The 18,981-nt window shown below is 50.6% G+C and overlaps 1 protein-coding gene across 1 annotated transcript in view; it reads right to left on the reverse strand.

Annotated features, from left to right (window-relative positions):
• Positions 1-18,981, reverse strand: part of LOC132591060 (protein-glutamine gamma-glutamyltransferase 2-like) — a 153,341-nt gene that overhangs the window by 20,979 nt on the left and 113,381 nt on the right. Inside the window, 3 exon segments of the mRNA XM_060263946.1 lie at positions 9,424-9,699; positions 12,983-13,222; positions 14,754-14,857. Of these exon segments, the coding sequence (XP_060119929.1) occupies positions 9,424-9,699; positions 12,983-13,222; positions 14,754-14,857 (620 nt within the window).

Consider the following 18,981-nt stretch of genomic DNA (forward strand, 5'->3'; position numbering starts at 1 on the left):
ATTTCATCGAATGCCCCCGAGTTCTTGTATTGTGAGAAAGGGAGAAAGTACCTCTTTCTCTACTTTCTCCATCCCATGCATTATCTTGTAACCTCTATCATGTCACCCCGCAGTCGACATTTCTCCAAGCTAAAGAGTCCCAAGCGTTTCAACCTTTCTTCATAGGTCTGATTCCCCACTCCTCCACTTGCAGCTGCTGGAATGGCCTTGAGTTGGCCATAGCTCTCACAGGAGTTGTCCTTGAAAGGGCAGCTGCTGTGAGAGCCCTCTCAGCCCCACCCACCTCACAGGGTGTCTGTTGTGGGGGGGAGAAGACATAGGCGATTGTAAGCCGCTCTGAGTCTCTGATTCAGGGAGAAGGCGGGATGTAAATCTACAATTCTTTTTCAATTCTTCTAAACAACTTGCCCCCCTTCTGTGTTTCAGCTCGGGTTTCCAATCCCCAGGTGGAACGGGAGAAGAAGTGTAGGCGGCATGCACCACTGAATTCTTGGAAGTGTTGAAATGACATGCTGAGAGTGGAAGGTGTTCTGAAAAAATTGTTTACTACAGGAGTCAGTGGTGCACGGCGCCTACGCTTGTTCTCCCGTTGCACATCCCGTGTGACTCTTTTCCTGGTTACCTAGTCCCCCAGGTGGGGGCAGGGGATCCCCCAGTTTGGATCACCCCTCCCCCCCACTTCAGGGTCTTCAGAAAGGGCTGGGGAGGGAAAATATCTCCTGGGCACTATGGAGACCGATTTCCGTAGGGTATAATGGAAAATTGATCTGCTGGTATATCTGGGGCTCTGGGAAGGGGGGCTGTTTTTTTTGAGGTAGAGGCACCAAATTTGCAGCATAGCATTCGGTGCCCCTCCTCAAAACGCCTTCCAAGTTTCAAAAGGATTGGACCGCGGAGTCTAATTCTATGAGCCCTAAAAGGAGGTGCCCCCTAGCCTTCATTATATCCAACGGAGGAAGGCATTTAAAAGGTGTGCGGTCCCTTTAAATGTGACGGCCAGGACTCCCTTTGGAGTTCAGTTATGCTTGTTACACCCTTGCTCCTGGCTCCACCCCAATTTCTCCTGGCTCCGCCCCCCAAAGTCCACAGATATTCCTTGAATTGGGTTTGGCAACCCTAGTTTCAGCTTGAGGTGCCAACCGCCAGGTAGCACCTGGAGAAAATGGCCCACCTTCTTTGAGGGTGGACTCTATGGCAGGGTGGCCAACGGTGGCTCTCCAGATGTTTTTTGCCTACAACTCCCATCAGCCCCAGCCATTGGCCATGCTGGCTGGGGCTGATGGAGTTGTAGGCAAAAAACATCTGGAGAGCTACGTTGGCCACCCCTGCTCTATGGCATTGTACCCTGCTGCCCGACCCAAACCTGGCCCTCCGCCCCCCGAAATCTCCAAGTATTTCCAAACCCAAAGCTGGCAACACTAGTCTCCACAGAACACGTCTCTCCCTTCCAATCCCCCACCCCAAATTATGCATTTTTATGCCCTTGCTCTTCCTTGCGCTTGGAGAAACGTCGACTTGTGGGGTGGACATGATAGAGGTTTACAAGATTTTGCAGGGGATGGAGAACGTAGAGAAAGAAGTACTTTTCTCCCTTTCTCACAATATGAGAACTCGTGGGCATTCAATGAAATTGCTGAGCAGTCGGGTTAAAATGGATAAAAGGAAGTACTTCTTCACCCAAAGGGTGATAAACATGTGGAACTCAATGCCACAGGAGGTGGTGGTGGCTGCAAGCATAGCCAGCTTCAAAAGGGGGTTAGATAAAAATACGGAGCAGAGGTCCATCACTGGCTATTAGCCACAGTGTGTGTGTATATATATATATCGCCACTGTGTGACACAGAGTGTTGGACTGGAGGGGCCATTGGCCTGATCCAAGAGGGCTTCTCTTCTGTTCTTATGTGACACAGAGTGTTGGACTGGATGGGCCATTGGCCTGATCCATCATGGCTTCTCTTCTGTTCTTATGTGACACAGAGTGTTGGACTGGATGGGCCATTGGCCTGATCCATCATGGCTTCTCTTATGTTCTTATGTGACACAGAGCGTTGGGACTGGATGGTCCATTGGCCTGATCCAACATGGCTTCCCTTATGTTCTTAACAAGTGGGGTTGTGTTTTGGGTACAGATACCAAAGACATAGTTAGAACATAAGGGAAATCAGATTGGATCACGCCAGTTTCCTCAAAGGGTAGGAAACACTCTGTTTCCCACGGGGGCCAAAAACATCAGGAGGCCCACCAGCAGGGCCAGAACTCCAGAAGTCCTCCCACCGTTGCCCCCCAAGTGCCAAGAAGACAGAGGAGAGGAAGGTAAAGGAGATTGTAAGCTGCTCTGAGATTCCAAGTAAAGGGTGGGTTACAAATCCAACCTCTTCTTCTTAGGTGCAAGGACTCCTATCTGGTAGAACCGGGGTTGATTCCCCGCTCCTCCACTTGCAGCTGCTGGAACGGCCTTAGGTCAGCCATAGGTCTTGCAGAGCTGTCCTTGAAAGGGCAGCTTCTGAGAGAGCTCTCTCAGCCCCCCCTCCACCTCACAAGGTTTCTGTTGTGGGGGAGGAAGATAAAGGAGATTGTCAGCCACTCTGAGATTTGGTGTGGAGGGTGGGATATAACCCTAGAATCATAGATTTGGAAGGGACCACCAGGGTCATCTAGTCCAACCCCCTGCACAAGGCAGGAAACTCACAAACCCCTCCCCCTAAATTCACAGAATCAGCATTGCTGTCACTGCTAAATCCAATATCTTTTTCTTCTTGGTTTTCACAGCAGCCCTGCGCCCTTTGGACATCTGGTTTGACCCGGAGGAAACTGACCTTGAACCGAAATGGTTTTGTTCCCAAAGCCAAATGCTTGCAGTGGCAGCACAAGCCACAAAATGGGTATCATTTCTCCCAAATAGCACCGAGCCATGCCTCCCCCCTCCCCGCTTCCGGGCTCACAGCTTGCCCTGCTAAGAGCTACAGCTTTACTCTGTAAGGTCCTGACCTTGGTTTTTCTACATCTTTTCCAAATCTCGCCTAATGCCAGGGCACCACAGGTAAAGCACGCATCCCGGAGGCAGGTCAGGCTGAGGTTGTTGTTGTAAAAAGGTTCTGCCTTACCTAAAAACGCTGGAGCTGTGTCAAAAATAGCTCTGTCGAGAGCACAGGGTGTCGGGTCAAAACAAAATTGAATTCCTTCCCAGCGGTGGAAAAAACCACGTCACTTCTGGAGAGGCCTATGCACCGCACAAAAGAGAGCGAGAGAGAGAGAGAGGCTGGCTTTGCTATTTTAGCTCTCTTTGTTCACGGCTCCCACTTTCTGTCTGAAACTTTTGTTCAGACTCGCATCCCTGGAAGAAGCTCAAGCCTGCAAGGAGCTGAAAGCTCAAGCAATGCACAGAAACAGCCATTTACTGCACAGCATTTTGACAACCTGAAGATGTTCAGGCTATCTACTCAGGAGTTCAGCAGGAACATAAGGACATAAGAGAAGCCCTGTTAGATCAGGCCAGTGGCCCCTCCAGTCCAACACTCTGTGTCACATAAGGACATAAGCGAAACCATGTTGGATCAGGCCAATGGCCCATCCAGTCCAACACTCTGTGTCACATAAGAACATAAGAGAAGCCCTGTTGGATCAGGCCAGTGGCCCCTTCAGTCCAACACTCTGTGTCACATAAGAACATAAGAGAAGCCCTGTTGGATCAGACCAGTGACCCCTCCAGTCCAACACTCTGAGTCACATAAGAGAAGCCCTGTTGGATCAGGCCAATGGCCCATCCAGTTCAACACTCTGTGTCACATAAGAACATAAGAGAAGCCCTGTTGGATCAGGCCAATGGCCCATCCAGTCCAACACTCTGTGTCACATAAGAACATAAGAGAAGCCCTGTTGGATCAGGCCAATGGCCCCTCCAGTCCAACACTCTGTGTCACATAAGAACAGAAGAGAAGCTATATTGGATCAGGCCAATGGCCCATCCAGTCCAACACTCTGTGTCACACAGTGGCCACAACCTGGGGGGGGGCATCAGGAGGTCCACCAGCACAGCCTGAACTCCAGAAGCCTTCCTTTTCTTGCCCCCAAGCACCAAGAAGACAGAGCCTCACTGCCGCAAACAAAAGAACATAAGAGAAGGAGGAGGAGAAGAAGACTGCAGATTTATTCCCTGCCCTTCTCTCTAAATCAGAGTCTCAGTGCGCCTTACAATCTCCTTTATCTCCTTCCCCCACAACAGACACACTGTGAGGTGGGGAGGGGGGCTGAGACAGCTCACGTTGGATCAAGCCAATGACCCATCCAGTCCAACACTTTGTGTCCCACAGGGGCCAAAACCCAGGGGCCATCAGGAGGTCCACCAGCAGGGCCAGAACTCCAGAAGCCCTCCCACTGGGCCCACTCAGGCACCAAGAATACAGAGCATCACTGCACCAGGTGGTTCCAACGATAAGCTGCGGCTAATAGCCACTGATGGACCTCCAATCCCTTCTTGAAGCTGGCTGTGCGTGTAGCAATCTAAGTTCTAAATCTAAGCAAACTTGCGAGTCGCTCAGAGACAGGATCCAGGCGTCGTGGGCTCCTGCGGAAAGAGAAGTGGTCTTTGCCTCCCACCGCACTCCTGCTCCACCCAGGCAGGAGCACAGCGTGTCCATCTCCTGACACGCCCAGAGCAGTACCGGGAGTAACGTTTTGGCCCAATGGCAACGGTGCCTCTCCCCCATGGCGGGAAACCCTTTCCTCTCCAGAGCAGGCCGGAAGGACTGCTTATCTCTGCAGCCTCGCCTCTGGCTCTGCTCGCCCGGCTTCCTCTCGTACACCTTTCTTCAAAGAGTTGCGATCTGACGGTTGCACAAGACGAGCCCATTGTTTGCTTGGACCGGGGCGGGGGCAAGCACGGGGGCAGAAGCAAACCCCATGCAATCGCATCCGCTGCCTTGGCCCAGGCCTCAAAGGGTAGGAAATTGTTGGGGCGGAGAGAACAGTTACCCTCAACTTGAACTTCCTTTGGGAGGATGGGAATGCCTGTCTTGGTGCCAGCTCTTGCAGGCTGCCCACCACAGGGGCAGGGCCTCCCAGCCAAACGAGGGCACCAGAGGTAAGAAGAATAGAATCCTAGAGTTGGAAGGGACCTCCAGGGTCATCTAGGCCAACCCCCTGCACAATGCAGGGAACTCACAAACACCGCCCCCTAAATTCACAGGATCCACATTGCTGTCAGATGGCCATCTAGCCTCTGTTTAAAAACCTCCAAGGAAGGAGAGCCCACCACCTCCCAAGGAAACCTGTTCCACTGAGGAATCGCTCTAATGGTCAGGAAGTTCTTCCTAATGTTGTGCCGGAAACTCTTTTGATTTAATTTCAACCCGTTGGTTCTGGTCCTACCTTCTGGGGCCACAGAAAACAATTCCACACCATCCTCTATAGGACAGCCCTTCAAGGACTTGAAGATGGGGATCCTATCACCTCTCAGCCGCCTCCTCTCCAGGCTAAACATCCCCAGCTCCATCCACCTTTTCTCATAGGACTTAGTCTCCAGACCCCTCACCATCTTCGTCGCCCTCCTCTGAACCCGTTCCAGGTTGTCGAGATCCTTCTTCAAATGTGGTGCCCAAAACTGAACACAAGACTCCAGGTGAGGTCTTACAAGAGCAGAGTAAAGCGATACCATCACATCACGTGATCTGGACACTAGACTTCTGTTGATACAGCCCAAAATCGCATTTGCCTTTTTAGCCACCGCATCACACTGTTGACTCATGTTCAGCGTATGATCCACTAAGGCCCCTAGATCCTTTTTGCACATACTACTGCTAAGATGTCTCCCCAATTCTATAACCATGCATTGGATTTTTCCTACCTAAATGCAGTTTACATTTATCCCCGTTAAAATTCATTTTATTGATTTTAGCCCAGTTTTCCGGCCTGTCAAGGTTATCCTGTAAGAAGAAGAAGAAGAAGACAACTGCAGATTTATACCATGCCCTTCTCTCTGAATCAGAGTCTCAGAGCGGCTTACAATCTCCTATATCTTCTTTCCCCACAATAGACACCCTGTGAGGTGGGTGGGGCTGAGAGAGCTTTCCCAGAAGCTGCCCTTTCAATGACAACTCCTGCGAGCACTATGGCTGACCCAAGGCCATTCCAGCAGCTGCAAGTGAAGGAGTGGGGAATCAAATCCGATTCTCCCAGATAAGAAGAAGAAGACTGCAAATTTACACCCTGCCCTTCTCTCTGAATCAGAGACTCAGAGCGACTTACAATCTCTTATATCTTCTCCCCCCACAACAGACACCCTGTGAGGAGGGTGAGGCTGAGAGGCCTCTCACAGCTGCTGCCCTTTCAAGGATGACTCCTGCCAGAGCTATGGCTGACCCGAGGCCATTCCAGCAGCTGAAAGTGGAGGAGTGGGAAATCAAACCCGGTTCTCCCAGATAAGAGAGCTCTGGCTGCCCCACGGCCATTTCAGCAGGTGCAAGTGGAGGAGTGGGGAATCCAACCCGGTTCTCCCAGATAAGAGAGCTATGACTGACCCAAGGCCATTCCAGCAGCTGCAAGTAGAGGAGTGGGGAATCAAACCCGGTTCTCCCAGATAAGAGAGCTCTGGCTGCCCCACGGCCATTTCAGCAGGTGCAAGTGGAGGAGTGGGGAATCCAACCCGGTTCTCCCAGATAAGAGAGCTCTGGCTGACCCAAGGCCGTTCCAGCAGGTGCAAGTAGAGGAGTGGGGAATCAAACCCGGTTCTCCCAGATAAGAGAGTTCTGGCTGACCCAAGGCCGTTCCAGCAGGTGCAAGTAGAGGAGTGGGGAATCAAACCCGGTTCTCCCAGATAAGAGAGCTCTGGCTGACCCAAGGCCGTTCCAGCAGGTGCAAGTGGAGGAGTGGGGAATCCAACCCGGTTCTCCCAGATAAGAGAGTTCTGGCTGACCCAAGGCCGTTCCAGCAGGTGCAAGTAGAGGAGTGGGGAATCCAACCCGGTTCTCCCAGATAAGGCAGCTCTGGCTGCCCCACGGCCATTTCAGCAGGTGCAAGTGGAGGAGTGGGGAATCAAACCCGGTTCTCCCAGATAAGACAGCTCTGGCTGACCCAAGGCCATTCCAGCAGCTGCAAGTGGAGGAGTGGGGAATCAAACCCGGTTCTCCCAGATAAGAGAGCTCTGGCTGACCCAAGGCCATTTCAGCAGCTGCAAGTGGAGGAGTGGGGAATCAAACCCGGTTCTCCCAGATAAGACAGCTCTGGCTGACCCAAGGCCATTCCAGCAGCTGCAAGTAGAGGAGTGGGGAATCAAACCCGGTTCTCCCACATAACAGAGCTCTGGATGACCCAAGGCCATTTCAGCAGCTGCAAGTGGAGGAGTGGGGAATCAAACCCGGTTCTCCCAGATAAGAGAGCTCTGGCTGACCCAAGGCCATTTCAGCAGCTGCAAGTGGAGGAGTGGGGAATCAAACCCGGTTCTCCCAGATAAGAGAGCTCTGGCTGACCCAAGGCCATTCCAGCAGCTGCAAGTGGAGGAGTGGGGAATCAAACCCGGTTCTCCCCGATAAGAGTCCGCACACTGAACCACTACACCAAACTGGCTCTCTAGGTCTATGTTGCCAGGTCCATGTTGGAAAATCCCTGGAGACTTTGGAGGTGGAGCCAGGAGAGGGCGGGGTTTGGGGAGGGGAGGGGCCTCGGCATGATACAGTGCCCTAGAATCTCCTCTTCCAAGCAGCCATCTTCTCCAGGGGAGCTGATCTCTGCCAGCTGGCCAACAGTTGTAAAAGTGGGAGATCTCCAGGCCCCTCCTGGAGGCTGGCAACCATACCAGGGGTTGAGAGCCAGGCCTCACCAGTAGATCTTTTCTGTGAGGAAGACGGGAGAATAAAGAGGAGAAACGGAAGATGATGATGATGATGATGATGATGATGATGATGATATTGCATGTATATCCCATCCTATACTCTGAATCTCAGAGTCTCAGAGCAGCTCACAATCTCCTTTCCCTTCCTCCCCCACAACAGACACCCTGTGAGGTAGATGAAGATATTGGATTTATATCCCGCCCTCCACTCCAAAGAGTCTCAGAGCGGCTCACAATCTCCTTTACCTTCCTCCCCCACAACAGACACCCTGTGAGGTAGATGAAGATATTGGATTTATATCCCGCCCTCCACTCCAAAGAGTCTCAGAGAGGCTCACAATCTCCTTTCCCTTCCTCCCCCACAACAGACACCCAGTGAGGTAAATGAAGATATTGGATTTATATCCCGCCCTCCACTCCAAAGAGTCTCAGAGCGGCTCACAATCTCCTTTCCCTTCCTCCCCCACAACAGACACCCTGTGAGGTAGATGAAGATATTGGATTTATATCCCGCCCTCCACTCCAAAGAGTCTCAGAGCGGCTCACAATCTCCTTTCCCTTCCTCCCCCACAACAGACACCCAGTGAGGTAAATGAAGATATTGGATTTATATCCCGACCTCCACTCCGAAGAGTCTCAGAGCGGCTCACAATCTCCTTTACCTTCCTCCCCCACAACAGACACCCTGTGAGGTAGATGAAGATATTGGATTTATATCCCGCCCTCCACTCCGAAGAGTCTCAGAGCGGCTCACAATCTCCTTTCCCTTACTCCCCCACAACAGACACCCTGTGAGGTAGATGAAGATATTGGATTTATATCCCGCCCTCCACTCCGAAGAGTCTCAGAGCGGCTCACAATCTCCTTTCCCTTCCTCCCCCACAACAGACACCCTGTGAGGTAAATGAAGATATAGGATTTATATCCCGCCCTCCACTCCGAAGAGTCTCAGAGCGGCTCACAATCTCCTTTCCCTTCCTCCCCCACAACAGACACCCTGTGAGGTAGATGAAGATATTGGATTTATATCCTGCCCTCCACTCCAAAGAGTCTCAGAGCGACTCAGAATCTCCTTTCCCTTCCTCCCCCACAACAGACACCCTGTGAGGTAGATGAAGATATTGGATTTATATCCCGCCCTCCACTCCGAAGAGTCTCAGAGGGGCTCACAATCTCCTTTCCCTTCCTCCCCCACAACAGACACCCTGTGAGGTGGGTGGGGCTGGAGAGGGCTCTCACAGCAGCTGCCCCTTCAAGGACAACCTCTGCCAGAGCTATGGCTGACCCAAGGCCATTCCAGCAGGTGCAAGCGGAGGAGTGGGGGAATCAAACCCAGTTCTTCCACATAAGAATCTGCACACTTAACCACTACACCAAACTGGCTCTCTTGTGGTTGGGCTAAGAAAGCTCTCACAGCAGCTGCCCTTTCAAGGACAACCTCTGCCAGAGCTATGGCTGACCCAAGGCCATTCCAGCAGCTGCAAGTGGAGGAGTGGGGAATCAAACCCGGTTCTCCCAGATAAGAGTCCGCTCACTTAACCACTACACCAGACGAGTGTAGTCCAGCTTCTGGTGTAGTCATGGCCTCTGGGCCTTACCTGCATATGGCTCCAAGGCAACATTCAGCAGGTCCTTCCTCCCGCACTCGGGTCCCAACGCCCCATTGTAGCCGGCTGCGCGGGCACCGAACATCAACCGGCACGTCCTCTCGTTGGCCGTCTTGTTGCTGATGACGGCAAAGACGTCGAAGTCGCACCCGTTGTTCATCCCCTCGGAGGCTTTGATCTTGATTTTCAAGCCCTCCTCCTCCTCCTCCGTCGGGGGGGCCTTACTGAGGTTCGCCTTCTCCAGCACGGCCTTCTCCTCTTCGGAGCCTGCCGGAAGGAAACCACAACCATGGCTGACACCTTTGTTGACGTGCCAGGAGCTGTACAGGTTTAATTCGAGCAGGGATATTTTTATATCAGGAACTCCTTTGCATATTAGTCTGTCAGTCTGGCAGAGACTGACCGAGAGAGAGACCTTGGGGTCGTGGTAGATAACTCACTGAAAATGTCAAGACAGTGTGCGATTGCAATAAAAAAGGCCAACGCCATGCTGGGAATTATTAGGAAGGGAATTGAAAACAAATCAGCCAGTATCATAATGCCCCTGTATAAATTGATGGTGCGGTCTCATTTGGAGTACTGTGTGCAGTTCTGGTCGCCGCACCTCAAAAAGGATATTATAGCATTGGAGAAAGTTCAGAAAAGGGCAACTAGAATGATTAAAGGGTTGGAACACTTTCCCTATGAAGAAAGGTTGAAACGCTTAGGGCTCTTTAGCTTGGAGAAACGTCGACTGCAGGGTGACATGATAGAGGTTGACAAGATAATAGTAAGTAATAGGAAGCAGAGAGTGAGTATAAATGGGCAGTCTTCGCAGTGGAGGACGGTAAGCAGTGGGGTGCCGCAGGGCTCGGTACTGGGTCCCATCCTCTTTAACTTGTTCATAAATGATTTAGAGTTGGGAGTGAGCAGTGAAGTGGCCAAATTTGCGGATGACACTAAATTGTTCAGGGTGGTGAGAACCAGAGAGGATTGTGAGGAACTCCAAAGGGATCTGTTGAGGCTGGGTGAGTGGGCGTCAACGTGGCAGATGCGGTTCAATGTGGCCAAGTGCAAAGTAATGCACATTGGGGCCAAGAATCCCAGCTACAAATACAAGTTGATGGGGTGTGAACTGGCACCTCAAAAAGGATATTATAGCATTGGAGAAAGTTCAGAAAAGGGCAACTAAAATGATTAAAGGGCTGGAACACCTTCCCTATGAAGAAAGGTTGAAACGCTTAGGGCTCTTTAGCTTGGAGAAACGTCGACTGCGGGGTGACATGATAGAGGTTTACAAGATTATGCATGGGATGGAGAAAGTAGAGAAAGAAGTACTTTTCTCCCTTTCTCACAATACAAGAACTCGTGGGCATTCGATGAAATTGCTGAGCAGACAGGTTAAAACGGATAAAAGGAAGTACTTCTTCACCCAAAGGGTGATTAACATGTGGAATTCACTGCCACAGGAGGTGGTGGCGTCCACAAGCATAGCCACCTTCAAGAAGGGGTTAGATAAAAATATGGAGCAGAGGTCCATCAGTGGCTATTAGCCACAGTGTGTGTATGTATATATATATATATATATATATATATATATATATATATATATATATATATATATATATATATATATATATATATATATATATATATATATATATATATATTTGGCCGCTGTGTGACACAGAATGTTGGACTGGATGGGCCATTGGCCTGATCTAACATGGCTTCTCTTATGTTCTTATGTTCTTAAGATTATGCGTGGGATGGAGATAGCACAGAAAAAAGTCCTTTTCTCCCTTTCTCACAATACAAGAACTCCTGGGCATTCGATGAAATTGCAGAGCAGTCAGGTTAAAACGGATAAAAGGAAGTCCTTCTTCACCCAAAGGGTGATTCACACGTGGAATTTACTGCCACAGGAGGTGGTGGCGGCTACAAGCATAGCCAGCTTTAAGAGGGGATTGGATAAAAATATGGAGCAGAGGTCCATCAGTGGCTATTAGCCTCAGTATATATATGTGTGTGTATATATATGTATATGTATACACACACACACACACATATTGGCCACTCACTTATGTTCTTATGTGACACACAGTGTTGAACTGGAGGGGCCATTGGCCTGATCCAACAGGGCTTCTCTTATGTTCTTATGTGACACACAGTGTTGGACTGGAGGGGCCACTGGCCTGATCCAACAGGGCTTCTCTTATGTTCTTATGTGACACAGAGTGTTGGACTGGATGGACCATTGGCCTGATCCCACAGGGCTTCTCTTATGTTCTTATGTGACACAGAGTGTTGGACTGGATGGGCCATTGGCCTGATCCAACAGGGCTTCTCTTATGTTTTTATGTGACACAGAGTGTTGGACTGGAGGGGCCACTGGCCTGATCCAACAGAGCTTCTCTTATGTGACACAGAGTGTTGGACTGGAGGGGCCACTGGCCTGATCCAACAGGGCTTCTCTTATGTTCTTATGTGACACAGAGTGTTGGACTGGAGGGGCCATCAGCCTGATTCCACAGGGCTTTTGTTATGTTCTTATGTGACACAGAGTGTTGGACTGGAGGGGCCACTGGCCTGATCCAACAGGGCTTCTCTTATGTTCTTATGTGACACAGAGTGTTGGACTGGAGGGGCCATCGGCCTGATTCCACAGGGCTTTTGTTATGTTCTTATGTGACACAGAGTGTTGGACTGGATGGGCCACTGGCCTGATCCAACAGGGCTTCTCTTATGTTCTTATGTGACACAGAGTGTTGGACTGGAGGGGCCACTGGCCTGATCCAACAGGGCTTCTCTTACGTTCTTATGCTACAAAAAAAGCCCAGCTAGTAGAAATGTCGATCCTTGAGTCCTTCTATGCAGGCTGAAGGTGGGAGGGGCACTGCAGAGGAAGGAACCAAGATGCATAGCGCATTCACAAATTCAGAAGAGCAGACAGCTCCCCTGCACCCCCGAACAGGCTCACAGAATTCATATCTCACTACAGCTGTAAGAAGAGCCCTGTAAGCTCCAGGAGGATTGGCTACAACAGGGGGTGTGGCCTAATATGCAAAGTAGCTCCTGCTCCAAAAAAGCCCTGCCCCTCCCACCTTCAGCCTGGATATAAGGTCTCAGGGTTCTACCTTCCTACTAGCGGGGTTGGAATTCTAGCAGGAGCTCTTTTGCATATTAGGCCACGCCCCCCAGATGTAGCCAATCCTTCAAGAGCTGACAAGGCTCTTTTTTTGTAAGCTCTTGGAGGATTGGCTACATCTGGGGGTGTGGCCTAATATGCAAAGGAGCTCCTGCCAGAATTCCACCCCTGCCTACTAGTATAAATTAAGGGAGCTCTGTCTCTCAAAAGGTCATGCCCCCAAAACCTGTTTGGTCTCTACGTTGCTGTTGCACTCAAATCTAGCTCTTCTACTGCCGACCAGCACAACCACCCCCTGAAACCCCCCTTCTTTCGTGTATCACACAAATAGCTGGACACGACAGGCAGGGGAAACTCCCTCCCCGTCATGTCCGAATGCGCAGGCTGTGACTCTCATTCCCCGAATCCAGGACGCCTTCGTACCTTCCTGGTACTTGTAGTTGTGAGTGACGTCCTCCCTGGAGTCTCTGCCCACGCTCTTGGTGCTGATGTTCCTTCCCACGCTCCTGGAGTCCACGGTCTTCTTCCGGGAGCTGTCGCTCTGCAGCATCCAGTACACCACGTCTGCGTTGACCTCCGCAAAGACAAAGGGAACGTCGTACTTCAGTTTCAGCTCTCCCTCTTTGATGGCCTTGACCGGAGTTGGGCCGCAGCAGTAAACTCCTGAGGAGTGAAAGGCGCAGTCGACAAAGGACATGAACGATTGATATTGTGTCTCAGAGGCAGTTACCAAGGGCCTTCTCCCTCTTCTTTCAGGCCAGGCAGAGTGTGTGTGTGTGTGAGACAGAGAGAGAGAGGGAGGGAGGGAGAGAGAAGGAGAAGAAGAAGAAGACTTATACCCTGCCCTTTTCTCTGAATCAGAGTCTCAGAGCGGTCTACAATCTCCTTTATCGTCTTCCCTCACAACAGAAACCCTGTGAGATAGGTGGGGCTGAGTGAGATGAGAACTTCTCTAGAAGAAGAAGAAGACCATAGATTTATACCCTGCCCTTTTCTCTGAATCAGTCTCAGAGTCGTCTACAATCTCCTTTATCTTCTTCCCCCATAACAGTCACCCTGTGAGGTAGATGGGGCTGAGAGAGATGAGAACTTCTCTAGAAGAAGAAGACCATAGATTTATACCCTGCCCGTTTTTCTGAATCAGAGTCTCAGAGTGGTCTACAATCTCCTTTATCTTCTTCCCTCACAACAGAAACCCTGTGAGGTAGGTGGGGCTGAGTGAGATGAGAACTTCTCTAGAAGAAGAAGAAGACCATAGATTTATACCCTGCCCTTTTCTTTGAATCAGTCTCAGAGTCATCTACAATCTCCTTTATCTTCTTCTCCCATAAAAGTCACCCTGTGTGGTAGGTGGGGCTGAGAGAGATGAGAACTTCTCTAGAAGAAGACCATATATTTATACACTGCTCTTTTCTCTGAATCAGTCTCAGAGTGATCTACAATCTCCTTTATCTTCTTCCCCATAACAGTCACCCTGTGAGGTAGGTAGGGCTGAGAGAGATGAGAACTTCTCTTGAAGAAGAAGACCGTAGATTTATACCCTGCTCTTTTCTCTGAATCAGTCTCAGAGTCGTCTACAATCTCCTTTATCTTCTTCCCCCACAACAGTCACCTTGTGAGGTAGGTGTGGCTGAGAGAGATGAGAACTTCTCTTAAAGAAGAAGACCATAGATTTGTGCCCTGCCCTTCTCTCTGAATCAGAGTCTCAGGACAGCTCACAATCTCCTTTATCTTCTTTCCCTACAACAGGCACCCTGTAAGGTGGGTGGAGCTAAGAGAGTTCTCACAGAAGCTGCCCTTTCAAGGACAGCTCTGCGAGAGCTATGGCTGACGCAAGACACAGAGAGAGAGAGCTTTCAAGACAAGAGACAAACAGAGGTGGCTTGCCATTGCCTGCTTCTGTGTAGCAACCATGGACTTTCTTGGTGGTCTCCCATCCAAGGACCATGCAGGGACGACCTTGGATAGCTTCTGAGATCCAATGAGATCATGTTAGCCTGAGCCATCAGGTCAAGGGCACCAATGAGCAAATCAGAATATTAAAACTCATCTCATTGTGTGATAATAAAGTGGGGAATGGGCCCAACCAAGAAAGCCATCTTTGGTGAGGAGAACACACCTTTATGGAGCACGAAGCTGGGCTTTGGTGGGCTGCCTGGGACCGTAGTAGAACAACCATGTTTGGAATTGTTACCTTCACTCTTCTCTTGAGGAGTCGGGTCCAAAACCTGCCAGCCGTCAAAGCCTTCCGAAAGGTCTGGACGAGTCATCCAACTTTCCACCCAGCAATGGAAATTCCTGTGGGATCAGGGAATGGAGGAGAGTGAGAATAAGCTAGAAGGTCAGGCCTCCCCACCTACCTGAAGAGAAACGAGGCTTACAGGAGCTGAATCCAGACTGGCAGTTCAAACCAGCACAGGGACAGGACCCAGGCGGGTCCTGCTCTCCCACAGCAAGCAAGATCCTCTTATAAGCGGATTCTGCTTGCTGTGGGAGAACGGTGCGCCAACTCACAGCTCCGCAGCAGCTTGTGCAAAGGGAGAAAGCGCCAGGGGCAAAAGGGCTCTTCACTCAGAACAAGCCCTAGTGCGAAATGGATCTTAATCTGTGGGTCTCTGACGAGGGGGCTGGTTTTTTAAGGTAGAGGCACCAAATTCCCAGGAGCCCCGAGGCGCAGAGTGGTAAAGCTGCAGTACTGCAGTCCAAACTCTCCGCTCGCGACCTGAGTTCAATCCGGCGGAAACTCGATTCAGGTAGCCGGCTCAAGGTTGACTCAGCCTTCCATCCTTCCGAGGTCGGTCAAATGAGTCCCCAGCTTGCTGGGGGGAAAGCGTAGATGACTGGGGGAGGCAATGGCAAACCACCCCGCAAAAAGTCTGCCGTGAAAACGTTGTGAGAGCAATGTCTCCCCAGAGTCGGAAACGACTGGGCCTTGCATAGGGGACAATCTTTACCTTTTTTTTTTTTACCATAAGAACATAGGAGAAGCCATGTTGTATCAGGCTAATGGCCCATCCAGTCCAACACTCGTGTCACACAGTGGCCAATATATGTATGTGTGTGTGTATACACACACACACACACACACGTATATGCACACATATACACACACACATAGATACATATACACACATATACACACACACATAAATACATATACACACATATATACACACGCATATATATATATATATATATTTGGCCACTGTGTGACACAGAGTGTTGGACTGGATGGGCCATTGACCTGATCCAACATGGCTTCTCTTGTGTTGAACATATGAAGCTGCCTTATACTGAATCAGACCTTTGGTCCATCAAAGTCAGTATTGTCTTCTCAGACTGGCAGCGGCTCTCCAGGGTCTCAGGCTGAGGTTTTTCACACCTATTTGCCTGGACCCTTTTTTTGGAGATGCCAGGGATTGAACCTGGGACCTTCTGCTTCCCAAGCAGATGCTCTACCACTGAGCCCCGTCCCTCCGCATGTTCTTATTTGACACAGAGTGCTGGACTGGAGGGGCCATTGGCCTGATCCCACAGGGCTTCTCTTATGTTCTTATGTGACACAGAGTGTTGGACTGGAGGGGCCATTGGCCTGATCCAACAGGGCTTCTCTTATGTTCTTATGTGACACAGAGTGTTGGACTGGATGGGCCATTGGCCTGATCCAACATGGCTTCTCTTGTGTTCTTATGTGACACAGAGTGTTGGACTGGAGGGGCCATTGGCCTGATCCAACAGGGCTTCTCTTGTGTTCTTATGTGACACAGAGTGTAGGACTGGAAGGGCCACTGGCCTGATCCAGCAGGGCTTCTCTTGTGTTCTTATGTGACACAGAGTGTTGGATTGGAGGCGCCATTGGCCTGATCCAACAGGGCTTCTCTTGTGTTCTTATATGACACAGAGTGTAGGACTGGATGGGCCACTGGCCTGATCCAGCAGGGCTTCTCTTCTGTTCTTATGTGACACAGAGTGTTGGACTGGAGGGGCCACTGGCCTGACCCAACAGGGCTTCTCTTATGTTCTTATGTGACACAGAGTGTTGGACTAGATGGGCCACTGGCCTGATCCAACATGGCTTCTCTTCTGTTCTTATGTGACCCAGAGTGTTGGACTGGAGGGGCCATTGGCCTGATCCAACAGGTCTTCTCTTATGTTCTTATGTGACACAGAGTGTTGGACTGGATGGGCCACTGGCCTGATCCAACATGGCTTCTCTTCTGTTCTTATGTGACCCAGAGTGTTGGACTGGAGGGGCCATTGGCCTGATCCAACAGGTCTTCTCTTATGTTCTTATGTGACACAGAGTGTTGGACTGGATGGGCCACTGGCCTGATCCAACATGGCTTCTCTTCTGTTCTTATGTGACCCAGAGTGTTGGACTGGAGAGGCCATTGGCCTGATCCAACAGGTCTTCTCTTATGTTCTTATGTGACACAGAGTGTTGGACTGGATGGGCCACTGGCCTGATCCAACATGGCTTCTCTTCTGTTCTTATGTGACCCAGAGTGTTGGACTGGAGGGGCCATTGGCCTGATCCAACATGGCTTCTCTTCTGTTCTTATGTGACACAGAGTGTTGGACTGGATGGGCCACTGGCCTGATCCAACATGGCTTCTCTACTGTTCTTATGTGACCCAGAGTGTTGGACTGGAGGGGCCATTGGCCTGATCCAACAGGGCTTCTCTTATGTTCTTATGTGACCCAGAGTGTTGGACTGGAGGGGCCATTGGCCTGATCCAACAGGGCTTCTCTTATGTTGTTATGTGACCCAGAGTGTTGGACTGGAGGGGCCATTGGCCTGATCCAACAGGGCTTCTCTTATGTTCTTATGTGACCCAGAGTGTTGGACTGGAGGGGCCATTGGCCTGATCCAACATGGCTTCTCTTCTGTTCTTATGTGACCCAGAGTGTTGGACTGGAGGGGCCATTGGCCTGATCCAACAGGGCTTCTCTTATGTTCTTATGTGACCCAGAGTGTTGGACTGGAGGGGCCATTGGCCTGATCCAGCAGGGCTTCTCTTCTGTTCTTATGTGACACAGAGTGTTGGACTGGATGGGCCATTGGCCTGATCCAACAGGGCTTCTCTTATGTTCTTATGTGACCCAGAGTGTTGGACTGGAGGGGCCATTGGCCTGATCCAACAGGGCTTCTCTTATGTTCTTATGTGACACAGAGTGTTGGTCTGGAGGGGCCCCTGGCCTGATCCAACATGGCTTCTCTTATGTTCTTATGTGACACAAAGTGTTGGACTGGAGGGGCCATTGGCCTGATCCAACATGGCTTCTCATATGTTCTTATGTGACACAGAGTGTTGGACTGGAGGGGCCACTGGCCTGATCCAACAGGGCTTCTCTTATGTTCTTATGTGACACAGAGTGTTGGACTGGAGGGGCCATTGGCCTGATCCAGCAGGGCTTTTCTTCTGTTCTTATGTGACACAGAGTGTTGGACTGGAGGGGCCATTGGCCTGATCTAACATGGCTTCTCTTAGGTTCTTATGTGACACAGAGTGTTGGACTGGAGGGGCCACTGGCCTGATCCAACAGGGCTTCTCTTATGTTCTTATGTGACACAGAGTGTTGGACTGGGGGGGCCACTGGCCTGATCCAACATGGCCTCTCTTTTGTTCTTATGTGACACAGAGTGTTGGACTGGAGGGGCCACTGGCCTGATCCCACAGGGCTTCTCTTATGTTCTTATGTGACACAGAGTGTTGGACTGGAGGGGCCATTGGCCTGATCCAACAGGGCTTCTCTTATGTTCTTATGAGACACAGAGTGTTGGACTGGAGGGGCCACTGGCCTGATCCAACAGGGCTTCTCTTATGTTCTTATGTGACACAGAGTGTTGGACTGGGGGGGCCACTGGCCTGATCCAACAGGGCTTCTCTTATGTTCTTATGTGACACAGAGTGTTGGACTGGAGGGGCCACTGGCCTGATCCAAGAGGGCTTCTCTTATGTTCTTATGTGACACAGAGTGTTGGACTGGAGGGGCCACTGGCCTGATCCAACAGGGCTTCTCTTATGTGACACAGAGTGTTGGACTGGAGGGGCCACTGGCCTGATCCAACATGGCTTCTCTTATGTTCTTATGTGACACAGAGTGTTGGACTGGAGGGGCCACTGGCCTGATCCAACAGGGCTTCTCTTATGTTCTTATGTGACACAGAGTGTTGGACTGGAGGGGCCACTGGCCTGATCCAACATGGCTTCTCTTATGTTCTTATGTGACACAGAGTGTTGGACTGGAGGGGCCACTGGCCTGATCCAACAGGGCTTCTCTTCTGTTCTTATGTTCTTAGGGGATACCCTTTTATCTGCCTGGGACCAAAGCCCAAGGAAATATATTGAGTCTGGCCAGCATAAATGCTCTGCGTTGAGGAGGTGTAGTTATGCTTGAAAAGTTGATCACCTGCCCAC

The sequence above is a fragment of the Heteronotia binoei genome, chromosome 2 (genome assembly GCF_032191835.1).
Source record: "Heteronotia binoei isolate CCM8104 ecotype False Entrance Well chromosome 2, APGP_CSIRO_Hbin_v1, whole genome shotgun sequence".
In the NCBI taxonomy this organism is placed as follows: domain Eukaryota; kingdom Metazoa; phylum Chordata; class Lepidosauria; order Squamata; family Gekkonidae; genus Heteronotia; species Heteronotia binoei.